The 27,967-nt window shown below is 52.4% G+C and overlaps 1 protein-coding gene and 1 long non-coding RNA gene across 3 annotated transcripts; one reads left to right on the top strand and one right to left on the bottom strand.

Moving 5' to 3' along the window:
* Window positions 1–359: 359 nt before the first annotated feature.
* ZBTB47 (zinc finger and BTB domain containing 47) lies at window positions 360–20,403 on the bottom strand. The gene is made up of 6 exons (XM_004939080.5): window positions 19,871–20,403; window positions 10,262–11,632; window positions 6,824–6,971; window positions 6,032–6,147; window positions 5,411–5,555; window positions 360–5,169 (listed from the first exon to the last, which is right to left on the bottom strand). Exons 1-6 carry the CDS (start codon window positions 19,871–19,873, stop codon window positions 4,814–4,816), a joined length of 2,139 nt encoding a protein of 712 aa, XP_004939137.3. The 5' UTR covers window positions 19,874–20,403; the 3' UTR covers window positions 360–4,813.
* A 100-nt stretch (window positions 20,404–20,503) lies between these two features.
* LOC107052484 lies at window positions 20,504–27,374 on the top strand. Of its 2 annotated transcripts, none has more exons than XR_001464978.4 (3): window positions 20,504–20,656; window positions 21,340–21,504; window positions 21,768–27,374. It is a non-coding gene; the product is annotated as an uncharacterized LOC107052484 (long non-coding RNA). The 2 variants fall into 2 exon arrangements; XR_001464979.4 differs by having other exon boundaries at window positions 21,340–21,510.
* Window positions 27,375–27,967: the final 593 nt, after the last annotated feature.

The raw sequence follows: 27,967 nt of genomic DNA, 5'->3' as shown, positions 1-27,967 counted from the left end.
AAGGTTCCCACAACTCCATTTCAAATCAATAAAGATGCCGGGTGCTTTTGGATGGGCTCCTTGGTTTCTCAATTCCCTTCCAAGGAATTCATAGTTCACTCCAATTTCACGCCTCCAGCAGGACCCTGGAGCTCAGTCCTCACCTCCTCTAGCACCTCAGGGCTGTAAGCATCCAGCCCTTTCCTCTACCCACTCATCACCCTTCCCTGAAAAGATATTTTTTTATTGGTCCCACAACAGTCTGGTTGTCTCACACATACACACACCTCCCACCAGACCCAACACAAAGTCCACGCATGTGATGCAAGAGCAGCTGTGAGAGCATGCCATAGTAACAAAGAAAGGGGTAGAGCTCTACGTTTTCTTTTATAAAAGACAAATTGTTTATTGATTCAGTCCTTCCACTTGCAACCTCTTTGGTAACAGTCATAACACTTCTAGACCGGGAGAACGCAGTGGAAAGGCCCAGTTCTGTCCTCTCACTACTTCCAGGAAGCCCTGAACGTGCCTTAGTGAGAGGCCAAAAGCAGGTTTAAAAACATGGCCAAGGACCTGACCTCTATGGACACCCCAGAACAGCCCACCATGGCTCGACGTGCTCGCGGACGGCCCAGAGAGCAGCTCCAGCACCTGTGGGCAGATGACAGCTTAGGATGGCGATGCATGCTGGGGTCGTGGTGCCAAGGCTGGCTGTGAGCTGTGCTTGGAAGGCAGCGCTGATGCACTTCTTGGGACTTCCCAGGCATCAGCCAATGGGGCCAACAAGGCAAGACTCGCCCCTGGTGGCCTCACAATGATGGGCTGAACCAGCAGTGTTGGCCTCCCCCTCATCACACCATCCCAAAGAGAGTAACTGCTGTACTTGGCGTTAGAGATAAACATATACTGATTACACATGGTCATAAAAAAAAGTAATAATAATAATAATAATAATAATACATTTCCTAGAACATTACTTAAGACGCTTCTGTAATGCATCCAAGCTTCCCCTCCCTGTCTTCCCTTATCTATACAGAATAAAGTGCTTCGTTTAGTTTGTTCACACTAGTAGAGCCACCGATACACTCTTAACTTGGCATGTTTGGGCAACTGATACTGAATGTCGTAAAATAATACAGAGCTGAACACCAGGCATGAGAAACTAGTTCTGAGGCAAGTGCTCGGGGTTTCATTCGTCTCCTTCAAGTTCCAGAGGTTGTTCCTACGTCTGTTTTTTTGCTGTTCTTTGAAAAAGTTCTTTCTTTGTAAGTTCAACCCAACTCCATTGCGGTTGTGTCTCATCAGGCAGGGCTGCGTGTGGGGAAGCTCTCTCTGTCCGTGTGAACCAAGGGCATCTGTCCATCTGTCCTTCCCTCTTGACTTCAGGCAAACCAAGAGTTGAATCAGTGGAGTTGTCTAGCAGCGGATGCTTGTCTCTATTGCACTGTCACAGCCATTCCCACCATCTGTCAGTCCATCACCTTCCCATCGTGCTTGGGTTATGGCTGTGGTCCGAAGGGCCAGCTGCACCTCATGGACTTTATGAGGCTAACTGGTCTGTGCTACCAGGCTCCTGGGATATATAAAACAAAAACAACCCTCCCTGCCCAGCTCCCTCCCTCCCCAGAGTTCAACCAAAGGGAAAATCAAAACCAAACTCCGGCGGGTCTGGGGTGCAGGCAGAGCTGTCGGCTGAACATCGCATTGGGGTGTATTCATGAGCTGCATAAATGGGAATCAAGCCCCTCTCCACCCTTGCAGTCTGTCGAAGAAGGGATGTGAGAGATTAAGGTGCAAGAGTTAAAAATAAAAAAATAAAATAAAATATAAAAAGCTTGAACGCAATGGGCCCAACTCTCCCGTCTCATCCCCCACCTAACCTAAAGGGTGCCAACAGGGTCCAACTGGGATGGATGCAGGACAAGACTCCGTGAGAGCGACTCATTTGAGCTCTTAGTACGTTAATGAAAACCAGACATGACAAGACACATCAGGACTGAACAAGGGTGTAGACAAAAGGGCTTGGAGGCCATGCTGGACTCCTAGGAGCTGCCCAGGCCTTGAAGCGGGGAGGGAACAGCAGGGATCTGGTTCTCCAAAGTGCTGTGTGCATGGTCACATCTCAATGTCTCCAAGTGGCTCTCCGGGCAGTCTCTTGAAGGGGACTGGAGGTGGTCAAGCTCAGTCATGAGGCCTTCCAAGGATGTGGCGAGGCCTAGCTGCTGTAGGATGAGGGACAGCAAGTGCTCTGCACCTGCTCTTCTCACCCAGACCAAACTTGGCTTTGTTAGTCCCAACAAAGAGCTCTCATCTCACTTCAGCATCCAAGTGGGACAGGTCCTCGCTGGGAGAGGATGAGCACAGGGATGGGGAAAGCCACCACCAGGTGAGTGGATAAAGGAGTGTGGATGTGTTGGAGGGGGGATTTACTCGGGGAGAAGTCCACCAGGAAGGCAGGCCAATGGGGTTCATTGCAGGAGACCACGCAGGCAAGGTGAAGTCTCCTTGTGGTGCAGGCTCCCATCCCATCTCAAGGCAGAGTACAAGTGGAAAGAAATGTGAGGGAGCCCAAAGGGGATAAGGTCTGGGAGACAGTGGAGGAGGAGACAGCACAGATTGCTCTACCAAGGCCCTCCAATACCTCCAAGGGTATTACTGAGAGCTCCTCCAAAGCAGCCACCTCCCAGGCTGGGTCATGGTCCCTTCAAAAAGCCAATGGCCCCAAGAACTGAGCACCCATGTCCCTCACAGATGTGTGCTTGAGAAAGCTTTGCACCATGTCAGGGTCATGAAGGACGGAGAGTGGCCAAGCTTTTGCTACCCATCTAAGAAGGTTAAATATGTTGAGGCAGCTCTGCCATCGCATCCTCCCCCTGCTCAAAGGCAGAGGGGATTGAGGGTGAGGCCCTGATACTGATCCTGGGACACTGGACCCCATCCAGTACAATGACAAGCAAATTGTCACTACAAAGTGCTAACAATCCATGAGAACAGCAAGCTCTCCAGGGATGTCAGGCATGGGGTCAACACTCAGACATCCAGCAGGGGACACTGGTCACCTAAGCTGTCAGCTAAACGTTATTCTTTCAGAGCAGTCAGCATTCCTCAGACCTGTCTCAATGCACATCCCTGTCCAGCAAAGCCCCTGAGCACAACGATGAGCTCTCCTGGCTCTGTACAGACACATACCCATGCCCAGCTCAGGAGATGCGCACACGTGCTTTGCTCATTTGGACCAGGAGATGAAGCACAAGACTTCCTGCAGTGCTAGGTGTGGCTCACCTTCCCCAGCACCCTGATACCTCCCAGACAGGTGCAAACAAAAGAGGGCTCCTGCAGCCCACTCAATGTCCTCTCTCTCTCCTGACCCACCAAGAAACCTCCTCACCGCCTCCTCTGCAACCTGACCAACATCCACATACACCTGCAGAGCTGCCCTGGGCAGCAAGGAATCCTCTACACCCAGGCTGGCACCTCTCTGCCCATGCTGGAGGCTCTGCAGCTCCCGCAGTGCTCCCCAGACCAACTCACAACAGAGACCACAGAGTCATGGTCAGAGCAAAATGTGACATCCCAAGGCAAGGAACACACAAACACAGTGTGGCCAAAGACGTACTAAACCACATCATGGGGCACCACCAAGCCAACCACAGCCCTCTCTGGCACAGCCTGAGCACATCAGTCCCTTTTGGTCCCAGTAAGGGACTGTCGACCCTATGTGGAGGTGAAGCTTGGTAGAGCAAAGTGGGCTTTCCTGATGTGGCAAGAAAAAGGCCTTGCCTCCACTCTAATGCTTGGGATGACACACAGCAGCTCCCAGCCAACACGTGGAGCTCACCCACAGGTGGGGTTTATTCAGATTGTTAAGGCACTATTCTGGGCTGATTCTGCTGAGGACCAGCTGCATCCCACTCCTCTACCCTGGTGCCATCCTACTGGTCCTGAGGCCATCCCAGCTCTCCCAAAGCCACTCTGCAAACTCCAGAGTTTCTCCTGAAATCCAGCTCTCAATGGGATGAGAAGGGCACCCCAAAGACAAAAGGGCAGCTGGCTGCCCATGCCCCCAAAACACAGCACCTGTGTTGTGCTTTTGTCTACTGGAGAGAAAAACCTGCGCTGGGGGAGGAAGACGAGGAGAGGGCAGCTAACAAGGCCAGATGATGGCTTTCAGTGGGGACACCTGCTTTGCTGCATGCCACCGGGAAGCCAACACACCTCAGCTCTTGGGGAAAGAGCTTGATTGAAAGACCAGCTTTACAGTACAGGGATTCAAGCACCACTAGCTAGATTTTTTCTTATAAATATTGAAGTGCCAGCACCCCAGATGGCACAGCATGGCGTCCCTCTGAGCCCCACCAACCTCTTGATGTGGAGATGAATGCAATGCATGGTGACAGGGCAACCAGGAAGGGTTGGGATGAGCAACTCAGCTGGGGATGGAGCCAATGGAGCCTGCATCACCTTGCTGGGTCAAATCATTGTTGCCCAGTGGGAAAAATGCCTTGGGAGAGGCTTTTCCTCCCTGTTTTCCCAGTGATGGGGAGTGCTGGTGGAGGGCTGCCAGGGGACTCCACGGCCAAGATGAAATGGAGAGCGATGTCTTTTATCTGCACCCTTATGGACAGTTCCCCCATCCACATCTACACTCCTTGGGGACTTCTTCCTGCTTCCACTCTCCACAGAGAAAGGCTTTGTGGGCAAAAAAAGAAAAAAAAAAAGAAAAAATAACACCAAAACAACCCCAAAATGAGGAGGAATGGGGTAGATAGCAAGCGAAGCCACATCTCCCCGGGTGTTTCCAAAGGAAGGAGCAGTCTGTGCAGGGGGAGGGCACCTAGTTGTTATTTGAATTTATCCTCCCCGCAGGAAACAGGGGAGGTGGGGGTGGTAGGTGAGGAGGAGGAGGGAGGGTCTGTGGCAGGGGAGGAAGCAGCGGCAGTGGGGAGACGCCGGGGGGCAGCGGGGCCGGGCTGGCGGCAGGCTGAGGGACCGCTGTGTCCGAAGCCAAGGGGTTGCTGACACGGAAGCATTTCTCCTTGTGGGCTTTCAGCATGTTGGAGAAGCGGAAGCGTTGGCCACAGACGTCGCAGGGGTAGGGCTTCTCTCCTGTGTGGGTCCGGCGGTGCCGCTTCATGTTGGGGCGGCTGGTGAAGCTCTTCCCGCAGATCTCGCAGATGTAGGGCTTCTCACCTGGGTTTTGGGTGGGGAAAAGGTGAGAAGCAGCACTGGATCCTTCCCTCATCCCCACAGAATCTTTGAATGATTAAGGCTAGAAAAGACCTCTAAGATCATCAAGTCCAACCCCAACCCATCCCCACCATACCCACTAACCATGTCCCTCGGTGCCACATCTCCACACCTCTTGACAACGATCCCAACCCCCATCCCAACTGCCACTCCCATCCCATCCCAGAAAGCCAGGAGCTCTCACCCGTGTGCGTCTTCATGTGCTCATCGAAGTACTGCTTCATGTTGAAGTCCTTGCCACACCACTGGCACATGAACTGCTTGTGGCCGATGTGGATGCTCATGTGGGAGCGCAGCTGGTACTTGTACTGGAAGCGCTCATTGCAGTTCTGCAGTGGGGTGGATGAGTGGTTGACAAGCGCAGGAAACACCCCAACATCCCACCCCACCTCATATGGGAAAAGGATAAAATTGCTTTTTCCCTGAAATAATGGAAATAAGTGACTTTTGGGGTTGCTGAGAGAAGCTGTGGATGTCCCATCCCTGGAGGTGCCCAAGGCCAGACTGGATGAGGCCCTGGGCAGCCTGATCTGGTAGGGGGCACCCAGCACACCGGAGGAAGTTGGAACTGGATGATCATTAAAGCCCCTTCCAAACCAAGACAGACTATGATTCTACAAAAGCCTGAGTCTCACTGTAGTGTTGGCGAGGCCTTCAGGCAGGAACACAAAGCATGGGAAAGGGGGAAAACGTCCAAACAGCACAAAGCACTGTGAACTGGAGGACACTTCCCCAGTTCAGCGCTTTTGCCCCTATTTGTGAGGAAGAGGGGCGTCAGAGATGTGGGGAGGAGAAGAGACCTCACCTCACACTTGAAAGGCTTCTCCCCGGAGTGCTGCAGAGAATGGACCTTGAGGGACATGCTGCGCTTGAAGGACTTCCCGCAGGTCTCGCAGGTGAAGGGCATGTCCTTGGTGTGAGCTGCGGCAGAGGTGAGCAGTGTCACACACCCTCCCCACGCATTGGCCTCCGGTGGTCCCAAAACTGACGCCCAACTTTGGCCAACTCAAAGACATCATCCCAAGAAGACGTGTGGTAGCACCATGCCACCAATGAGCGTGCCTCGGGGCTCAACACTGACCCTCCCTCCTTTATACAAGATGCTGTCTGCCAAAAAAACAACCCTTTTTTGCTCTTTTTTAGTGCCTGCGAGCACAGAGATGCAGCCACTGCTGCCATCTGTGATTTGCTTTTCAAAGCGCAGTGCCGGCACAGGCTCATCCTCTTTTTACAAGGGAAGGATGGTTACACTTCAAACCTTCCTTTGATCACTTCTGATGTCTTTTTTTTTTTTTTTTCCTGGTTAAATAAAATAAATGAGATTTCCTGGTGCCACACCTGCTCTGCAGCAGAGAACTGCTCCAGAAGCATCAATACAGAGCAGACGTATGCTCAGCATTCACCACCCAGCACGACAGGATGATAAAAGCCAAATCTCTATGCTTTCGCTTTGCCATTAAAAAGCTCACCAAGAGCTAGCCCAGCCCTAAGTTCCCAACATAGCAGCAATAGAAAAATGCCTTTCATCATCAAAAACCCCACACCAACACCCCTAATGAGATCCCCCCTAACGAGACCTGGCGCCTCCCGCACTCACCAACCATGTGTTTGCGCACGTGGGCCATGGTGTAGAACTTCTTCTCGCAGATCTCGCAGGAGAACTTCTTCTCAGCGTAGCCATGGACAATCTTGTTGTGCTCATGGAGCGACCAGAGCTTCTTGAAGCCCTTCCCACACGTCACACACTGCAATGAGAGAGGGGCTGGGCAGGGAGGCAGGGGAACGTACCGAGGCATTGCCGGTATTTGGGTTTTGCTTTGGCTGTTGAAAGACAACATCATCACAAAACCTGAAGCTAACACAATGACAAGCAAGGTTGCTACAGACCTTGTGGCTTCAAAAGCTCCAAAACTCAATTTTCAATCCACTGGCTGGGCTGATGTCTTCCCAAGGAAGGACACATCCCTCTAGCAATGGATGTATGAGACTTGCAAAACCTATGGCTCATGCACCAGGGTCTTATTCCCAGCTGGGGATTTCATGCTTGCACACAATAAAGACATTACATCCAGAAAAACCCAACCCCACTGTATTAGCATTAGAAGGCTGCAAGGGATACAGGGAAAAGGGGAGGCACAGGCTAGGGAAGCCTTCATGACTTCAGTCCTCAGCAGGTATTCTAGCATTAAATGAGTTCCCTGAAAATAGGCATTCATCCCCAAAATTCTACTAGTATCCATGGATTTTGAAAATGCCCATGAATCTCCAAAAATCTATTAATATCCATTTATTCAGAAAACAGCCATTAATGGAACAAAACAGACCCCAAACTGGCTCATTTGCACAACGGAATGACAGGATGTGACAATGTTAATCGCTAGCAAAGTCTCCTCCTAGGAATCACAGTAAGGGTTTGCTCCTGCTCCACCAAGCTCAATGCTTGTCAGAAAGCTGCCAGGGTAAGCTGCAACCTGTGCCTCCATGAACGGCTTTTCACCTCTGGCATGGGCTGTGGTTGGCTTTTTACCACGTGCCCACAGCTTCTGCATAGGCTCAAAACCCTTTCTGAGTCCAAACAGAGGGGGGTGAACGCAACCAGTGGTGCACGAGATCAGCCTGGGGAAACAAAAGCATTGCACAGCCCTTGCTCTGTTGGAGCAGCCTTCATCTCCCCGTGTACTCTTGTCCAACTCCTCTTGTCCAACTGGGCTCAGAACATCTCTACTCCTTGCAGGTACATTGCAAGTAATAATTGATGCCTAGGAAGTATCTGGCAACAGCACAGCCAAGCAGCATCAGCAAGCCCATGGGGGATTTCACAGGGGGTGCAGACAGCGTGGCCTCAACCTCCCCCACCCATCCAGGGGAAGAGATGCTCATGGATGGGCTTCATCCAAATTTTGCACTGAATGAGGCTGCAGTACCACAGAAAATATACTATTACGTCATGTTGTCATAGTGTCTCTCTATCTTTATATTTAGGTGCCTGGGAGGCAAAATGAGGGTCACAGACGCACTCCCAGCACTCGATTTCTTCATCCTGGCAGGCTTGAATTTCAGCATGAGCAGTCCTCTGAGTTTTACTGGTTTTATGTAAATATTTCTATAGATCAGAGCAGTTTTATCTCTGCCTTAAGAGATGTTTTGAGACCAACTTCCACATTCTCCACTTAAAATGAAAAAGACTGCAGGGGAATATTAAAATTAAAGACGGAGAAAAGGAGATGTAGGAAAGTCCTCATCTGGGACCACGCAGCCCCGAGGGCAGAGCCCTGTGCCCTCAGGCAAAGGACAAGGCAAGTCATACAATAAATTCTGGCAAGTGAAGAGCAAAATCACACTGGAGCAGGTCAAGAGAGATTTTGAGAACAACGTGATAAAGCAAAGGGTGAATCCTTATTGAGGCAGCAGGGCAGGAAAGCTGCGATGGGGTCATGGGTGTCAATGGGAAACGTTCACAGGGAGCAAAGCTGCAGTGAGGGATGGAGGGTCCTCAGGGTGAGATCTGGGGACACATCAGCAACAGATTTAAGACGACACAAATAGGGTAAGAGGAATGGTCCTTCCATGGCTGTGGTTAAAAATTGTCCACATAGAGACAAAAAAATTCCCTTTTCCAACCAGGCATAATTCCACGGTATATTGATAAAGTTATTCGATATTGCCGGGCTAAATAGAGTGAATTTGGCTGCTATTTCTAAAATGCAAAATGCCTGAGTAAGTGAGAGGTAATGAGCCAAGCCTTCTGTGGAGGGAGGTCACCACAGGGGCAGCTGTGGCTCACCCTATCCCAAAACGACCCAGAAAAGGGATTAAAAAGGGAGGAGGGAAAAAAGCAAAGAGGTGACAGAATCGCTGATAGCCCCAAGAAATCCACCAGGAAAGCAGCAGAAAGGCGTGAAGAAACGCTCAGGGAAAATCTCCTTTCAATTGCTCTACGATGGGCTCTGAACCAGCCACCAGCGTGCAAGAGGCGTCAGGCATACATTCACCGGTCCTGGTTCAGTGAACGCAAAGTCATCCCAAAAAAGCAGGCATCAGAACCGTGAGTTTTTCAGAAGGACACTCCAAAGGGCTTCGTCACCTATTTTATTTGAGATGCACGCACTGTAGGGCTGTGGTGGCACCCCGGTTGTGTTCCCTTCACCAAGAGGGGTGCAAAAGCCCTTACAATCCCACTGTTTGGTGGAAGGCGCATTCGGTGTGAAGCTCCCTAGAAGATTTTGTTCTTTTATTAACAGCAGCAGCCCTGTGCAGAATTGTTCAGTAGAGATTAGAAGTTTGCAGGAATGTGCAGTTTTGCTGCTTGGCAGGGATGCCTGTCTATCACCCCAAAATTGCACTGATCTGATGGGGGTGATTTGCACATGCAGATGAGTCCCATTAATGCTAGGCAAAGGGCATACAGTCCCTGAGCCATGCACTGATGTCAAGTGAGTTTGGAAATTTGCTAAATACGTGAGCTAAAGAGCACAAAAGGCAGATTAGAGCCACTTACTTATGTCAGCAACTCTTCAAATCAAGCTAAATTGGTTTAAGCCTGGGTGGAACCGGCTGGAGTGCGTCTCTATTAGAGCCTTGCAGTGTTTTATCCAGATTAACTGAATAAACTCAAAGTAAAACTACTCCCCCCAAACTACTCTGCATTACTACCTGGCTGGCCAAGGGGAAGACACTGTCAGAACTAATTCTCTGGTCCTGTGCCACCGTGGGAACCCGCCAAGCTCAAAGACAAGTCACAGGAGAAGCAAGGTTCCCTCCAGTCCACCACGTCCATCCACAACATCAAAAGTATTATTTGCACATACGACCATGCTATGGTGTAAGTGGGTGGGATGTTCTCCCCACTGGGATGTCTTGTCATGGTGGGACATCCTTCTCTTTGGTGGGATGAACCACCTCAGTAGGATGTCCCATCATCTCCCTCCCCAGCAGGCTGTCCACTCACAGTGAGATGTCCCTCCCCTCGATGGGATCCCCATCACGATGGGATGTCCCTTCCCCTGGGGGGATGTTGCTGGGCTGGCAGGCTCACCTGGATGTTCTTCTCGCAGTCAGTCTGATGGTGCAGCAGCAGCTCACTCTCAAGCAGGAAGCGTTTGCCACACTTGTCACAGATCTGCATGCGGCTGTGCGTGACGTTCATGTGCTTCTCCAGGTACCAGCGGTTGTTGAAGACCCGGGGACACTTCTTGCATGGGTAGTGCTGCTTCTCTTCCAGTTTCACCTTCTGGCCCAGCCCGTCTTGCTCTTTTTTCCTCTTCCTCCCTCGTTGCCCTTCCTCTTCTTCCTCTTCCTCCTCTTCTGTCTTGGCCATCTCCTGGGACCGGGTGGCCATGGCAGATTTGGTGGCTTTGGATGCTCGGCTTCCTCTGCGGGTCTGCCCACTCTTTTCCCTTTTCATCTCGGATGTGTCTTCATCGTCATCCTCCTCCTCCTCTTCTTCTGTTGTCTCCTCCAGGTCTTCCTCCTCACTGTGCTCCTCCTCTTCCTCCTCACCCACCTCCGCATCCTCCTCTTCTTCCTCCTCCTCCTCTCCTTCCTCGTTCTCCTCCTCCCCATCCTCCTCTGTGTCACGTCCATCTCCATCAGGCCGCCCCATCACAGCCGCCTCGCCGGCGGCCGCTTTCCCCTCCATGCCCTTGGAGACATTGAGAGTCTGGTTGTTGAGGTTCACCTCCACGATGATCTGTTCCCGGTTGTAGGAGCCCTGGCTGTCCAGGTCCTCCTCGGATTCCTCACCCTCCATCTTGCAGACAGCACCCGGGCCGCCGTCCTTCTCCTCCTTGTAGTACTGCTTGGCCTGCCCTGGCGGCAGCGGCCCACCACCCGCCCCATCCTCCACCCGCACCGAGTAGGGGTCAGTGCCCTCTCGGGCGTAGATCTTGGGGTGAGGGGTATCCACCTCCTGCTTGATCTCACAGTAATATGGCGGAGGGCCAGCACAGCCCTCGGCGGGCAGGGCCATGTCAGCAGCCAGGCTGAGCGAGCGCGTGTCCAGCAGGTCCTGGCAGGAGGATGCAATGTTGTTCATCTGCAGCACGGCGGCCGCGTTCAGCACGTCCTGCACATTGCAGGAGTTGACGAGGAGCTTGGAGGTGTAGATGAAGTTGAGGATCTGCTGGAGGCCCTGCGAGGTGAGGGCCTCCAGGGAGAGCTCCACGCGTTGCAGCTGCTTGTTTTGGGTGAAGAGGGAGTGGAAGAACTGGCTGTAGGCTGCCAGGACCCCCTTGTGCGCCGGGAAGATGCTCTTGTGCTGCACCAGCACGATGTCCACGTCGCACAGGTCCGGCTGAAAGAGGCGCTGCTCGTTCAGTCTGTCCATCAAACACGTGAAGTGGAGGGCTACATCCTCCACCAGGGAGTACTCGGCTGAAGGGTAGTCAGTTGTCTTTTCGACTATCAGCTGTGGGCAAGAAGGAAATAAAACTGTTCAGAAAGGCTCTTTCCCCAGGAAAAAACCCACCCAGCCAATGTAATCCATCCCTGTCCGTCTGTCCCCCGTCAGAGATGACAACCAAGAGGCTCCACCTCCAGACTAAGCTTGGAAACACCAACCAAGAAGCTTCATCTTGGGGACACCAGCCAAGAGGCTCCACCACCAGACCCAGGCTGGAACCGTCAATCTAAATCCTCCACCACCAGACTGTGCTTGGAGACACCAACCAAAGAGGCTCTAATACCAGGCCCAGCTTGGAGATGCCAATCAAAATGCTCCACCATCAGAATAAGCTTGGGGACACCAACCAAAGAGCTTCACTACTATGTTCAGCTTGGAGATGCCAACCAAAAAGACTCAACCAAGGAGGAGAAAATTTGCTGTGAGAAGAGGCTGAAGAGCCACAAGCACTTGTCAACAGCCCCTCAGTGCAGGTGGGAAGCACCATGGCCACCCCACAACCTGGTGGAGGCCAAAGCCTCAACACTCATGGACAGAAGACGTTATGCAGAACATGGGAAATTTAATACATCCTCAGCCTCCTTAATCAGATGGGGTGGGTGCTGTGGTGGGGATATTCATCAGTTCTGGGCAACGGATGAGATGCCTTCCACCTATCAAGGAAGAAATTAGGATTTTAAACTTCCCCATTCCTACGACATAATTACATAAAATCCCACAACACTTGGGTTATGCTCACAGAAAGCAACCCCTAGGCTGTATCTCCTATTCCTCTTCCTCCCATGAGGCCAAGGAGCCAGAGATGAATCCATGGGCACTTCCCATCACCCTGCGCCACGCTGAGCACATGCCCCTTAAAAGCAATTACCAAATTACTCCACGTGCGCTGACTCACATTGGCAGGATTCACCAGGATGATTTATGCTCCCTTTTTTCTTTTTTTTTAACCTTATAGTTGCCTGGGGAAAGGCAGCACCCAGAACAATCCAAGCCTGGAAATGCTGTGAGCACTGGGGCTGCTGCCCAGTGATTTAACTCTACCTGCACATGCTTTTGCAGGACACAGACCCCAGGACTCTCACCCACTGTCCCATGGAGACCCAAACTTTCCTTCCACTTGTCTTCCATGCTGAGCACCCAAGACAAATGGCATGGATGGATATGGCCCTGCTCTCCGTCCTGCTATGGGCTGTGAGAGGGGCTGGGGCACAGTACAGTGATGGAGGGGCAGTGCTTCATCCTGCACCCTCTGTACTAGAAGACTTTCCCAGCTGATACTTGTTCTGGGACAAACAACAGCTCTTGATCAACTGAGTGATTCCAGCAAGACACATTCTGTCTTTCTTTCTTTCTTTTTCTTTTTTTTTTTTTTTGTAAGCCAAAGGCAAAAACATACCAGAAAAAATGCTCAAATAACAAAAAAGGGTGTTTTCTTCTTTGTTTTCTCAACAAACAAACAAACCCCCTCCTCCACCCTGCTAATTTTTTTCCTCTTCCTCTGAATTTCTGCTCTGCAACCATCCAGCTCAGCAACTCAGCAGCCCTGGCACAGGGCAGTCCCAGCAAACACTCATGTCCTTGAGAAAAGGAGGAAAATGCAGCTCTGCTCCCAGCTCTGCAACAGGGCAAGGAGGTGGGGAAGACATATATTATGGGTATTTTTGTTATAAAATGCTGCATCCCAGCTGGTGCACCTATCCATCCATCTACCAACCAACAAAACATCCATCCATCCAACCAACCATCCAGCCAGCCACCCATCTGTCCATCTACCCACCCACCCATCCATTCATCCCTCCATCCATGTCCCCATCCATTTATCCACTCATCCCTCCATCCATGCCCCCATCCACCCACTCATCCCTCCATCCCTCCATCCACCCATCATCCCTCCATCCACCTGTCCAGCCACCCATCCATCCATGCCCCGATCCATCCACCCACCCACCCATCCACTCATCCCTCCATCCATGCCTCCATCCAACCATCCATTCATCTCTCCATCCATGCCCCCATCCCTCCATCCACCCATCAGCCCTCCATCCACCTGTCCACCCACCCGTCCATCCATCCATCCCCTCTGCTTTCTAACCCTTGTGACTGCCAAGGACACGTTGACGGAAGGAATTTGGATGGCTCAGCTCCTCCAAGCGAATTGAAAAATGATGATATAATGAAAATCACTGTGAACGTTGAAGAAACAGCAAGCTTTCAACCGAGCAGTCTGCTGCTTGCCAGGGACTCTCCCACCTTTATCTCACTCCAAAAAAAGCCCTATATTTGGGTTTTTCCTCCAGCATTCTCAACACTGGGGTGCACCTTGCTTTGCTCCCAATACAGGAAGCTGTGAGTCCACAAGGTGTGCAGGTGGAAAAACGGGTGCAATACTGGGGAAATGGACTCCTCTGGACAGCATCACCTCCGCTGCAGCCCAGTCTGAAAAACAAACGTTGGCTTTTTGCTCAAGATTGAGGCATTTTTGGCAAAAAGGGGCTGACCCCTCACCCAGCGCCGGGTCCTGCCAGGCAGCTCTAATCAGTCCCAGCAGCGGCGAGGACAATGCGTGTCTTGGCCGCGTCCCGCCAGTGACTTCAGCCCGGACTTGTCAGCAGGAGGGTTGGCTTTTTATTGCTATCAGATGCTTTCGTGCTCTTGCCCGGAACCGGTGTCCCAGCCAAGCCCTGAGTCGCATCAGAGAGGCACCCACAGGGGTCACATCCCCACCTCACCCCCAAACATCCCCCTGGGGCTGCATTAGCACAGAGGATCAATCCCACAACCCCTTCCCATGTGCTAATCCTGAATACATACACATATTTCAATTTAAAAGAAAAAAAAAAAAAACAACCATATTTTTGCTCTTTTCTGCCATCACGGCTTTGGCTCGCTGGCAGCTCATGTTGCTTTGGTTTAGTTTTGCAAGAGGCTCAGGCTGGTGGGAACAAGTCGCATTTTGCGTCCCCATCTCCATCCCCACTCCCACCTTCATTCCCAACCCCACCTCCATCTCCAGCCTTAACCCCAACCCCATCTCCAATCTCAATCCCATTTCCAACCCCAATCCTAACCCCATCTCCATCCCCGTCTCCATCTCCAATCTCCAGCCCTGTCTCCATCCCTGTCCCCATCTCCAATCTCCATCTCCAATTTCCAGCCCCATCTCCATCCGTGCCCCTGCCTCCAACCTCCAGTCCCACCCTCATCTCCAATCCCTATCCCTCCCTCCAACTCCAACCCCAACCCCTTCTCCATCCCTGTCCTCATCTCCAATCTCCATCTCCATCACTGACCCCAACCCCACCGCAATCCCCAAACCCAACCCCATCCCTGTCCCCAGCCCCAGCCCCCTCCCCGCCTCCATCCTCATCCCCATCTCAAGCTGAGGGTCCCACTGGGTGCCCCCATTGCATTGGACACTCACACCTTCTCCTTTTCCCCAACTCTCCCAACCAACCAAAGCCATCATCAAACCTCTGCCGTGCCGGGCACTGAGCAGAGCCCTGTTGGGATTATTCGAAAGCAGTGTGGCCACGCACTCCCCACCCCGCTGGGCCAGCCGGCGCCTGCAGCCAGCCCCCCCGCACTGACGCTTCCCTCCGGCTCTATTTTAAGAGCATTTCCAACCAGTGCTGCCAAAGTCCCATCCCGAAACAGCCCATGGGGAGGATGCTGGGGGCAAGCGGGGCCCGTTGCGCTCACACATTTTTTTATTACTCCTATTTTTTCATGCACAAGCCCCTGTTTCCTTCCTTTTCCTTCAAAGAAACCTCACCGCTGCCCCCCGGCCGGAGTGAAGCAGCAGGATGTGGGCAGAGATAAGGGCCATGCGGGAAGCACTGGGGATGCTCTCTGGACTGCAGGGAGCCACAACTGGGTCAGGGAAGCAGCAGTGCTATGTAAACACCCCCTGCCTTGAATGGATCCCTCCTTTGGGAATTCCCTTCCAATTTTTCACGCCCCCCCAAATCCCCCAAACTCAGTTCTACTGTGCAATCGTCCCTGGAGGCATCCAAGGCCAGGCTGGATGTGGCTCTGGGCAGCCTGGTCTGGTGGTTGGCGACCCTGCACATGGCAGGGGGTTGGAACTGGATGAGCATTGTGGTCCTTTTCAACCCAGGCCACTGTATGATTCTATGAATCTGCTTTTTGGTAGCATTTTGCGACTGCTGAAGCACTGAACGCTGACCTTCAATATTAAACTGCATTAAGGAAAAGTGCCCTGGTAAGTAGCTCAGGACGCTGCCTGTATCTTGCTCATCAAAAATAATTAAAACCTGTCCCATTTGCAATTTGGACAACGCTGTGTTTTGGGGAGAAAGCGCTTTGCTGAAACCCTGTTTGATGCCACACTTCTGCTAAAGAACGGAACGGCATTAAAACCTATTGTTGTAGAGTTTGTATGACGCAAAACTGAGTCACTGAGATGACGTTTACTGGGGTGCCGGCGCTGTGTGGTTTCATCCTTGCAATCTGCCCTCAGGTTCCTATTCCTATCATTTGCCCCGTGCCCTTGGATGAGATTTGCATCCTCTCTTCTCTGGCTTTCAGAGGAGATAATGCTAAAAACAATGCAAAGCTCATGGGGATGAAGCCACCGCATGGCTCAGAAGCTAAAAATCTCAAGAAACGCCACCAAAAACTCAGGAAACATCCCCCAAAGCCATAAAACCACCCAAACTCCAGAACTGTCACCAAAAAAACATCACCAGGAATCCAAGAAACCACTGGGTTTTGGATTGTGGCCATGCACAAAAGCCCTGTGTTGGAAGAAGGCTCTCCCCACCATGCCCTTGGAAAACCCCAAGGGCAGAGGGCTGCTGGAGCGTCCCCACTGCATTGCTCCCATTGCAGGGCTGCTCTGAGGGCTGGTTTGGGATTTCAGGGACTGTCCAGAAGAACAAGCAGCAAGGAAAAGCAGCAGAGAGCCCAACTGTGGCATCCCACCCATGGGGATGCTACAGGGAGTGAGGTGGGGAAGGTCCAAAGCTTTGGCCCCGTTCCTTTGGGCCACCAGCACTTCCCCTGCCTCGAATTGGAGTCTTCCGTATATTTGAAGGACGGAGCTCCATGCTGGCAGTGGACACATCAACGTGGGCGATGCTCCCAGAGCCCATCCCAAAAGAGCTCCCAGAGCCCATCCCATTGGGCACCCAAAAGAGACCTCTGCGCCGCCCCAAAAGCCAACCAAGTTTGGGATTTTGAGGGCAGCCAAAGACTTTCCAGGCTCATTTTCCCTTCTTTGGTTTACATTTTTTTGGGCAGCTTTTTTTCCTAGAAGCCAGCACCCACATTGCCAGGGAGTGATCTGGAAAGCCAGCAGTGGGACCGGCCCAAAAGAAGGGATCGGGGACGGCTCATTCCCCATCCCTGGGCCCCGCGTAGAGGCTGGGTTGAGGGGCCTCCGCAAAGGGAAGCCGGAGCTGCTGCTTCCTAAGGGCTGGTTGTGTTTGGGCTTCTTTATTTTTGTACTTTTCTTAAAGCTTTTTTTCTGCTTCTCCTTTCGAGCGTAGAGCTGCAAAGCCACAGCAATGCCCCAGCTCTGGGCACGGCAGCACCCACACCTCTCCCCCATGATGCACACCAGAGATGCTCTTTCGGGGCACACTGCTTGCAAATAGGATGCATCCCTCGGGGTGATGCTCTGTGCCACCAAGCATGTGGCCCATGGGAGACCCTAAGGGGGGAGAGACGGGCGCTGGGGATGCACACACGTAAAGCCGCTGCCTCTGCTTCCCTCCTCTGCCCGAGAAAAACAGGAGGAAGGAGGATGAAGGGAGGAAACGAGGACAAACCCCAGTGCTAACCTCCCTGGCCGGGCTGCAGGCCAAGTGGCTGCGCCAGGTGCTGGATCCAGCCGCTGTCTAGCCTGGTGCAAGGTGCTGGCACAAGGGGGTCAGGGACACAGCACACGTGTCCCCATGTCACCATGCTATGGGGATGTGGGGATGGGGAGTACACGAGCATCCCTACCTAGGGACCCTTGCTGACATGCCCCGTCCTATGCAGAAATCTCTACAAATCCCACTCGAATGGATTTCCATCCTACGTGCGATGGATTTGGGCAGGGGGATGGCAATGCCACCCTTCCCAATGTCACCAAAGCTCCTCATCCCTCGCAGGTGCCCACCCTTTCCCCTGAGCCAACCCAACCTTGTGGGCACCGCTGCTCCTCTGCCACCTCCAGCACTGACCCCAGGTCTGAGCCAGCAGCCACTGACATCCACTCTCCAGCACCCAAAAACCCAATGCTGCTCACACCTGGCCCCAGGCCCCATAACTGCTCTAAAGGTCCCAATCCCAGTTGCAGCATTGTTACCACGGTTCCTTTGGTCCCTCTGTCCTCCCATGGAGGCACTGTGCTGCAATTAAGCCTACTGTCCACCCCAGATGTGCTGACACCTCCGTCCTGGCCCCATACCCAAACTCATCCCAGGTTGCAGCACCACAAGGCCCCAAGTGTCCCTGATAAGAGACAGCAGGGATGGTCCTACTGCTCCAGTGGGGCTGTAGGTCACACCAGATAACACCAACTGATGAGGGACATGGGGACAAGACAAGACCCCAAATGTTCACAAGCAGCCTTGACAAGAGACAGCAGGGCTGACCCTACAGCCCCAATGGGGTGATCCATCACACTGAGCTGCCATAAGGGGGAAAAGGGGGTGGGAAACGTGCTAGGGGGTGGGAACACAGCCCCAACAGCTCCCCGATGGCCTCAGTGAGGGAGACTGGGGATGGCCCTACAGCCCCAGAGGGGTGACCCAACATGAGGTTGCACGGCATGATGAGGGACATGGGGACAAGACCCCAGGTGGCCTCAATGAGAGACACCAGGCATGGTGGTGCACCCATTGGGGTGGCCCATCACCACGTGCTGCCATTAGGAGAAAAAAGGGGAAGATGCACCGGGCAATGGGTCAGTGAGCCATGCCCTGGGCTCATCCCATCCCTTGGTGGGGACGTGGGAGACAAGCAGGATGCAAAGAGTGCAGCAACAGAGGGATGCTCTGCTTCACGGATGGGTGCAAACCTAATGCTACACCAATCAAAGAAAGACAAAATAATGGAAAGAAATACAGCTCAGGCTGTGGTTCCACACGGAGACCTCGGAAGCTGAATGGGCACCAGCAGAAACACCACACAGCCATCCCAGCTGTGGGTACCAACAGCGGGGCAAAGCAGCAGCATCCCAACCACATCCCCACGGCGGGACCTCCACCCCCACTGCTACGTCCATTCTGGGTGACCCCGGGGCTGCTTTAACAGGCACAGAGCCATGGGTTGGTCCATCCCACAGCCACACACTTTCAGGGATGGGGTTGCCTGAAGCATCCTGAGGGACGTTCCCCCCCCCCCCCCCCCCCCTCGGTTCAAGGTTGTTTGCTGCGGGTCAAATCCCCCCCTCACCCCACCCCAAAATATAAAATACATAACTGTTGGCTAAAATAGGTCACCCGTGCAATGTGCCTCCTTGGCACGTTCTTATTTCCTAGCAGCGTGCACAGAGATGTTGGTTCTGCAATGGGTGCTTCCCCCCCCCCCCACCTCCCATATCCCTGCCATAGGGTGCTGCTGGGCGCCCCCAGCCCCACTGGGATAATGTTATGGGGGGGGGGGCACAGCCGGGAGGAATTAAGCAAAATGAAGGAGTCATCCGGGAAACAAGAAAGGCTGCACAATGCCAAGGGATCCTCCGGCCCTGGGTGAGCAGCGGGCACCCAAACTTTCCCTGTCCCCACCCCCCCATGTTCCAAATGCCCCCCCAGCACTGAGCACAGTTCCCCATAGGACAGAGGACAAGGAGCCAAGGGGGGGGGGGGGGGGGGGGGGGGGGGGGGAGGAGGGCACCCAGGAAGGGCACCCCCGTGCAGAACGGGGCCTGTGCATCATGCTGGGGGGAGGGGAACGAGGGGGGGGGCACAGGGAAATAATGATAATAACAATAATTACTGCAAATGCACGCAAATGAGGGCCTCGTGCACCGTCCCCGTCACCCCCGCCTTCAAACCCCATAAGCGCAGCCCAACCCCGCTGCACCCCCCGCCTCATAAGGATGCAGACCCCCCCCCCCCCATCCACCCCCATCCCCTCCCGCAGGGATTCCGGGGTAAGTTTCGGGAGGGCCTCTGCAAAGTCAGCAAAGCCCCGAGACCGGGGGGTGGGGGGTGGGGGGGGGGAGGAAAGAAACAAAAATAATAAAGGAGAAAAGGGGGGGCTGGAGGGGGGGGGGTGTTCAGGCTCTACCATTTTGATGCACAGATCTCCGCGCGGAGTCCCGCTGCTCCTCCGCTTGCCGGGGGTTTGTGCTCTCCATGTAAAACAGCCGAGCTGCCGGCTTGGGTGGCTGCTGCTGCCCGGGAGGGAGGGCTGCTCTCTCGCTCGCTCGATTTGTTGCTTTTCTTTCTTTCTTTCTTTCTTTCTTTCTTTCTTTTTTTCTTCGCTCTTTTTTCTTTTTTTTTTTTTTCTTTTTTCTTTTTTCGCTTTTTTGCTTTTTTTTTTCTTTGCGGATTTTTTTTTTTTTTTTTTTTTTTTTTTTTTGCTTCTTGGGGGTGGGGGGGGGAAGGAAATTACTGCGCTGCCAGCTCCGCTTGCATCCCCCGTCCCTCTTTTTCTTCCTTTTTCCTTTTGCTGTTTTTTTTTTCCTTTTTTTTTTTTTCCTTTATTTTTCCCCTTTCTTCTCCTTCCTCCCCTCCTTCCTTCTCCTTCCCCTCCTCCCTCGCTCCTTCACCTCATCCTGCCCATCGCCATGTTCGCCCCTTTTAGGAAGACGGAGGAATGCGGAGCGGCGGCGGCTGGGGCTGCCAAGAGCCCGAGGGCCGCTGATTGGAGACTCCGCATCAGATGGGGCCGCGGCTGCCCCCCTTAAAGGGACAGAGCCCCTCCGCCGCGCCGCCCACGCGTGACCGCCCTCTCCACGCGTGACACCCTCCGGCATCGCCTCCCCCCCGCCCCCGTGTGGAAGCAGCACAGCGGCACGGCCCTCGTCCTCCGTGAGCGTCCTTAAGTCCCCAGTGGGGAAACTGAGGCACGGTAGGGATCACAGCTTTCCCGAGAGTAACCCCTCACATTGGGCTTTTTGGGTTGGGAAAGCTCAGTCTGGGGACTGATGAGGTGATATCGAGCTCAGTTTGGTTCACAGAGGGGTTTGTGGAGCGCTCTCCTGCCATGGTGGGAATGCGGAGGTGTTCCTCCTATAGCAAAGGGGTTGGAACTGGAGGTCCCTTCCAACCCAAACCATTCTGTGATTCTATTTTAAGGCACTGTTGGGGTTCAGAGTGGGGTCCCGTGGGTGAGGTTTTGTGATTCAGCTGCCAGCACTGCGTGGGTCTCACCAAGACCTCCCCACCCCCCGGTTCAAATCACACATCTCCCCACGCACGTGGGGCAGAGACACCAAAATCAAACCAATTCCCATCTGCTACCCTCAACCAAAAACCACAGCAGCTCCGACGGGTCCCCAAAACCCCATCTGTTGCATCTCCATCCCACCTTCCCGGCCGTTTCCCTCTTGCCAACCACTCCCTTTTGCAGACAGAAATGCAGTAACGTCTTGCACTTGTTTAGACTCGGTTGCCGTGCACGGTAACTTCTTCCAGATGTGTACGGCCCTTTGCATAATGTCGCTGCAGCCACGTCCTGCCTGCGCTCCGTTTCCTGGGTTTATTTAATTTTTGGTTTTAATCCTCTGTCTTGCTTTCAACTCTGCTCTATAGGCAAAAAAAAAATCCTGGCCGAGACGACCGGCACTTTTCCCGTATCGCAGAGCTCTTCCCAGGATGAGTGCTTGGCCTGCCCTACGTGTCTCAGCGCCTGGAAGCGTTTCCAAGAGCTCCATGAGATGCTGGAGGACACCCAGCGGACACGCGGACACCGACGGGGTGAGGGTGAGATGAAGGCTGAGATGGGAGTAGGGGTTGAGCTCCATCCCAGAGCCCAAATCCTGCAGACAGGACAGGGGTGGGAGCAGCCTGAAGCCCTCTGAGATATGGAGCTCACAGGTCTGCAGGGAGAGGGGTGCTGGGTATGGGCAAAGACCATCTGGTGGGCTCCCAGGAGGTCCCTGCACTTTTTGTGACGCAGAGCCCACCCCGCAAACGGAGACCTGGTCTTTGCCATCCACACTTTTTCCTCTGTGATATAGGAGAAGCTGTTCCCTCAAAGGCCGCTGCCATCAACACGAGGAGGAATGTCCCAGGAGGAGCTCCAGACACAGCCAACAACACATTTTGGTGAAAAACTTCATTTGACAACGGTGACTACAGCAACATTCCTAAAAGATGAAGCACATGTGGTTTTGTTGGCCAACACCACTCATGGGCTCACGTGGAATTTGCTGAACCGACTTCCTGTATCTCCCAGCAAACCTCACCCAACCCAGTTTGGTGGGATCCCACCCAACCCCGTGCAGTGACTTTGCTGAGTGGGAGAGGTGATGTGGTCAGGTCTGTGGCTGTTGTAATGCAGAGAGTCAAGGGAGAGCTTGATGGGGAAGGACGTGTCCATGTCCATCCTTCCAACCTGCTTAAGCCACCTCTTCTCCTGCTCCTGTGGTGGATGTGGTCGATGCAGTGGAAGACCCATCCTTGGTCCATTCACGGTCGGGCTCTGAGCACCTGATGGAGCTGTAGGTGTCTGTGTTCACTGCGGGGAGTTGGACCAGATTTAAGTGTCCCTTCCAACTCAAATGATTCTGTGGTTCTGTGGTTCCAGCAGAGAGAGACATGGGACACTTCTGTGGGAGTTAACATGACCAGGGATCCCCATACCAGCACGTGGACAACAGAGCTCTCTTCTGGGAGTGTTTTTCCCTCCTCATCATCTGCTGGGGTTTCTGAAAGAGGATAACTCCATGCTCTTGGTGCCTTCCTGCAAGGATCTGGAAGGTCTGCAGGCTTCTTAGGTTGTGCTGGCTGGGACTTGGCCCTGTCACATCTTGCATAGACTATCAAAATGGTAATGGGTTCCGGCTCCCTGCAGAAGGACCCCAGCACAGCAGCCCTAAGTTCAGTTCATTTCCCACTGTTGCCATTGGGGAATTTTATTGAGGCCCTGGAACATGTCCAGAGAAGGGCAATGGAGCTGTGAAGGGTTTGAAGCACAAGTTTGTAGGGAGTGGCTGAAGGAACTGGGATGGTTCAGTCTGGAGGAGACTACAACCTGAAAGGAGGTGGTAGAGAGGTGGGGGTTGTCCTCTTCACCCACGTTACAGTGATAGGATGAGGGGTAATGGCCTCAGGCTGTACATGAGAAGGTTCCAGTTGGGTATTAGGAAACATTTCTTCTCAGAATGAATGGCAGTGCCCAGGGAGGTGGTGGGGTCACCATCCCTGGAGGCGTTCCAGAACCCTAATAGAGATGTGGCACTGAGAGACGTGGTCAGTGGGCATGGTGGGGTGGGTTGGGGTGGACTTGGGGATCTCAGAGGTCTTTTCCAGTCTTAATGATTCCATGATTTCAATGGATGGGTTCTCCAGTGACAGGGAAGCCCTAGGGATAAGGGTAGGTGAGGAACAAAAGCAGGAAGACCCTGGTGATATAGAAATATGGGTACCACAAAAGGGCCATCTCCTGCAGATGGGCAACAATATGGGGCCTGGCAATGATCCTAGGGAACCAGGAGAGGTTCACGCTGCCCTGGTTTAACTGATCTCTGATGTTTCGCATTGTCTTCCCATAGTTTTGCTCCTCTAGGGAAGCACCTGTCCCTCTGTTCCCCTGAGTGGAGCTGTAGGGCCGTGAGGGGCTGTAGGGCCGTGAGGGGCTGTAGGGCCGTGAGGGGCTGTAGGGCCGTGAGGGGCTGCAGGGCTGTGTGGGGCTGCAGGGCTGTGTGGGGCTGTAGGCCCATGAGGGGTTGCAGGGCCATGAGGAGCTGTATGGCCATGAGGAGCTGCAGCTGCCAAGAGCCCTCCCTTCAGCCTCCTTTGCTCTGGGCCCAACAAGCCCAGGGTCCTCAGCTCTCCTCACACCCCTTGCCCTGCAGACCCTTCCCCATCTCCGCAGCCCTCCTTTGGACGCTCCATAACAGCTCCATGTCCTTCTGACATGGCAGCACCCAATCAGGCCGCAGCACAGAGCGGAGCAGGGGGTGGAAGAGCCCTGCAGGTGGGCAGGGCCTCACCCACAGGATGAAGGGGGACAGCCGACCCTTTGGGGATGTACTGCTGGCCCAGCAACTGGTTTTCACCCAGCAACTGATTTTCTGGGCAGGCACAGGGAGCATGGAAAGGCAGGGATCACATCAGGCCAAGAGAGAGAGAGAGAGAGGGGAAAAAAAAAAAATAGGGAAGGCAAGAACATTCCTGGAGGCTCTCTGGCCTCAATCCCTGCAGCCTCCAGAGAGGAGGAGAGAGACAAAACAAAAGGCGTGAGAGAAGAGCGAGCCAAAGGCGAGGAGGTTGGAAGCAGCAGCGCCGGGATGCGGCCGACCAGGCCGGGAGGGCCCGGGGGTCGCACCGAAATCGCTGCCCTTTTATGGCCGGGCGAGAAGGGCTGCAGCACAGAGCCTGTCCTACTAAGGGAAAACGTCTCCTGTTCAGTGTGTGCAATGAGAACACCCACAGTGTGAGCGCAGATCGGCTCCCAAAGGACGGCTAAAATACGGCTGCTTCGCGTTGACCCCAATTCTTCTTTTTTTTTTCCCTTTGCCTCTAATTGAGGGAAGGAAGATTTTTTTTTTTTTTTTAATAAAAGAGTTTTGGGTGTTGGATGAGGTTCATTGAGGCCGTCCAGGGACACGGGCAGGTTGTGGTGGCACAGAGGATGGTCGGCACGCGGCCCCAAGCACCGCCATTGCTCTAGCTGAGGGCGTCCCACCTCACCCTGAGCCTCCTGTGTCCTTTCCTCCCTAGAAGACAAAATCCCACCAAAAACTGCTTTTGCTCTTGGTAGGGTGGGAAGGGAAACACAGACTGCTCCAGCGCGCTGCCTTGGAGCTGCCCCAGCCTTTCAGAAGCTGTTGTCCGTCCTCCTATGTTCCTATTTCCCATATTCCTCCCGTGCCCCGTAATTCACCCCCCAGCAAGGAGCTGTTGAATCCAAGGTTCACCTCTCAGAGGAGCTTTTAGTGGATCCCAGATTCTGTTTCCTATGAATTCCATAATAATTAGGTTTGCTTTTTACATGCAGTGATGCCAATGTAAGGAAGTTTAATTAAAGTCCTTGAACGATGAGAGGAGCTAAATATTAAGGCAAAAATGGCTTGGAGGAGGAAGGGGCAGAACCCCCTCCCCACACACACTTCTAGATTTCCTGAAGAATATTTGGCTTGTTTTACCCTGAAAAAGAAATGACGGAATCATTGACTGCTTTGTGCAAGTTCAATGTGGTTTTGTGTGCACAGAGGGGATGGGTTGATGGTTGGACTAGATGATCTTAGCGGTCTTTTCCAATCTTAATGACTCTACAAGTGCCCTGCTGAAAGCTGAGGGTTTCTCATTGCCTTTTTTCTTCATGCTCAGTCTGAAGGTCTGGAGATAGCACCATACTGGGGGAAAAAAGCTCATTTTGAGCACGGATTAACTGCAGGTTTGAAGATCAAGGTCTCTGTACTGGATGCATCACGCAAGCCAAGCCAAGCCAAGCCAAGCCAAGCTGTTCTCACCACTTTGCATTGGAAGAGCTATCTCTACTAACAAATTGGCTTGGCAGTTTTAACACTGAGGGGAAAGAAACATTTGGATTCTCCCACTGGGCCTTCCTTTGGCCATTTTTGGCTACTTCTTTCCTGAATGAGCAATTTAACTCCTGTTGCATTGAGGCTGCCGGGCAAATGTAAATTCACTGAACCTTCACCTTTTCTCATGAAAAACGTATGTGGGCTCTGTGTTTTTGGTAGAAAAACCACAGAATTTCTTAAATACTTGGGTGTTTTAAAAGCCCTTGAGTAGACCATTAAGCATACTGAGCTGCCACAGGACTGGAGAAAAGGTCATTTTATTGCTGGAAAGCTGGTTACAAGGCAGGGAGCAAAAGGTAGGTAGGGCTTAATGGTCTCTTTTGGGGATGGAAGAGAGCGCGACTCACCAGAGCCTGGCGCTGGGTCAGCACCAGCAGCACCCTGGTGGACGAGGAGCACATCCAGGTGCTCAGCTTTCCCAGTGTCACCAAATGCCACACCAATGGTAAGCAACTCCACCAAGACCTCAGCAAATTGTGTTCAAGGTGGCAGCCAAAAAAAAAAAAAAAAAAAACAAGACATCTTCTCTTGGTGCTATTCTCAAGCATGTCCAATGCAGTGTGTAATTGTGATCCCCAAGAGAAGCATGATGGTTTTGGAGAAGCAGAGAGAACAACGAAACTCATACTATTGTGGAATCAGCTAGGTTGGAGGTTGAAGGCCAGGATCATTCAGGCTGGAGAAGGGAAGGCTGAGGGGAGCTGGTGAACAAGGTGCCCCGAATCACTAAGGCCATGAATATAGTAGATACAAGCCAGTTACTAAAATGAGTAGCAGATCAATTTCAAATGAATAAAAAGATGCAGGAAAGGCACATCTGCAAGGAGCAGTTAACTGGGCCAGGCTCTCCCAGGCCACAGAACCACATGGGCTGAAAAAGACCTTCTATATGATGTCTAACCATCTGTGCATACCCAACGAGATGCACTTGGATTGCTCCTTATCTCAGCTAGACTTCATCAGGACCTAGCAACAAGCTTCAATCCTTATCCAATCACACATGTAAAGACTGAATTTCTGCACCTCTGGATGTCACCTTCAGGTGTCACCCAGAAATCTGGCAAGGAGAAGTCACACTCACAGCATGGCATCACATCCGCTAGGTGATAAGCCAGGTGTGAAAGTTGCATGGGTCTTCCCAGCATGGGGCTTGCCGTTCAAAAGCATCTTTACGTACCACAGGAGAACGTGGTAAGAGGCAGCATTTCATTAGTCAGGAAGTTATAAATTGATAGCTTGATTGAAATAATTATCAAGATTAAGAACTACAGGAAATACCCAGAGCTGCATTTACAGTCAAGAGCATCTCCAGGGAACAGGGAAAGCTTCGCCCAGGTTGAAGCTTCAACGCAGGAACCAAAGGCTGTAGGATGCTGCATGTCAGCACCAAGTCCCACAGTTCAGACCTCCATCTGCCCTCTGTGCTGGCTGCCTCTGGGAGCTCAACAGAGACCAAATAATGGTGGACATGGACTGCTTTTCCTGGGTCAGTCCCCAAGCATGCTCAAACATTTATTTATTTTCTTAGAACAAACCAGATTCTTACTTTTTCCTTAGAAGGAGCCCCCTAGGAGGGAGTCGGAACTGGATGGGCTTTAAGGTCCCTTCCAACCCAAAGCATTCCACGATTCTAAGATTCTAATTCTGATTCTACGTTTTTGAGTAGAGAGTGGTTTTTAAGACTGCCAAGGGAATGCTGACACTTGGTGGAGTGGCAAAGTAGGTATGTGTGAAGTACATTAACTTTAAACTGATTTCGCTCCTCTCTGGCTTTTAGGTCCTTGGAATCCATGGGGAAATTTTCCATCCCATTAGGGCCATATATTAGTAATGGAAAAAAACGAGATTAGCAGCAAGAAACCCTTTTGTTCAGTAAATACTCAGATATAGAGAATACTCAAATACCTGGAAAAGCAGTGAACTTTCCTTCCTCGTCAAAAGTGATGGCTGTGGGAGGTAGTCCTACAATAAATAAATAAATAAATAAATAAATAAATAAATCAAAACACTTCTAGAAGAACAGGAATAATCTGATTTATATTAACACTAAATAAAAGTATTAAGAACTGCTCAGTGCTCGTATTGGCATGTCAAAGAGGATGCTGAGGGGTATTCAGCTGAAAAGGGATAAATTGGGGATTGGAAAAGAGCTGAGGGCACATGGCTCAGGGAGCCCACATGGATGCTGGGGTTTTCAAAGGCAGCAGAATAAGGGGGATAGAAATACAGCCTCCAAGCATGAAGAACAGGCACCAGGCACCTCAGGGAAAGGCTTCACCAAACCCAGCAGCCAGAGGTTGGGTCAGATGAGCTCAAGTAGGAGTTGAGAGTTTCAATGAGTGATGCCCATGGTAGCGGATTGAAACTACATGATCTCTGAGGTCCATTCCACCCCAAGCCATTCTTGTGACTCTACGATTCTATGACGCTGGTGGTGATAAAGGACAGAGTGGAACAAAAGCCCCAGAGCGACTTACCAAAAATCATATCCAGATTTGTCATTGGTGAGCATTTTAAAATCCAGACGTGGTGAATGGGAGAGGTTGCAGGGGATGGTGACGCGGAACTGGAGGCAAGCAGGGCTGTAGGAGGGAACAGTGCCTGGAGGAGTTATTTACGCTGTGCCATGGATCCGAGGAGATCCACAGCCCAGGAGTCCCTGGGGA

This window comes from Gallus gallus, chromosome 2, assembly GCF_016699485.2.
Source record: "Gallus gallus isolate bGalGal1 chromosome 2, bGalGal1.mat.broiler.GRCg7b, whole genome shotgun sequence".
NCBI lineage: Eukaryota > Metazoa > Chordata > Aves > Galliformes > Phasianidae > Gallus > Gallus gallus.
Note: the sequence above shows the minus strand (reverse complement) of the source record. Positions and strands in the feature narration are given on the sequence as shown.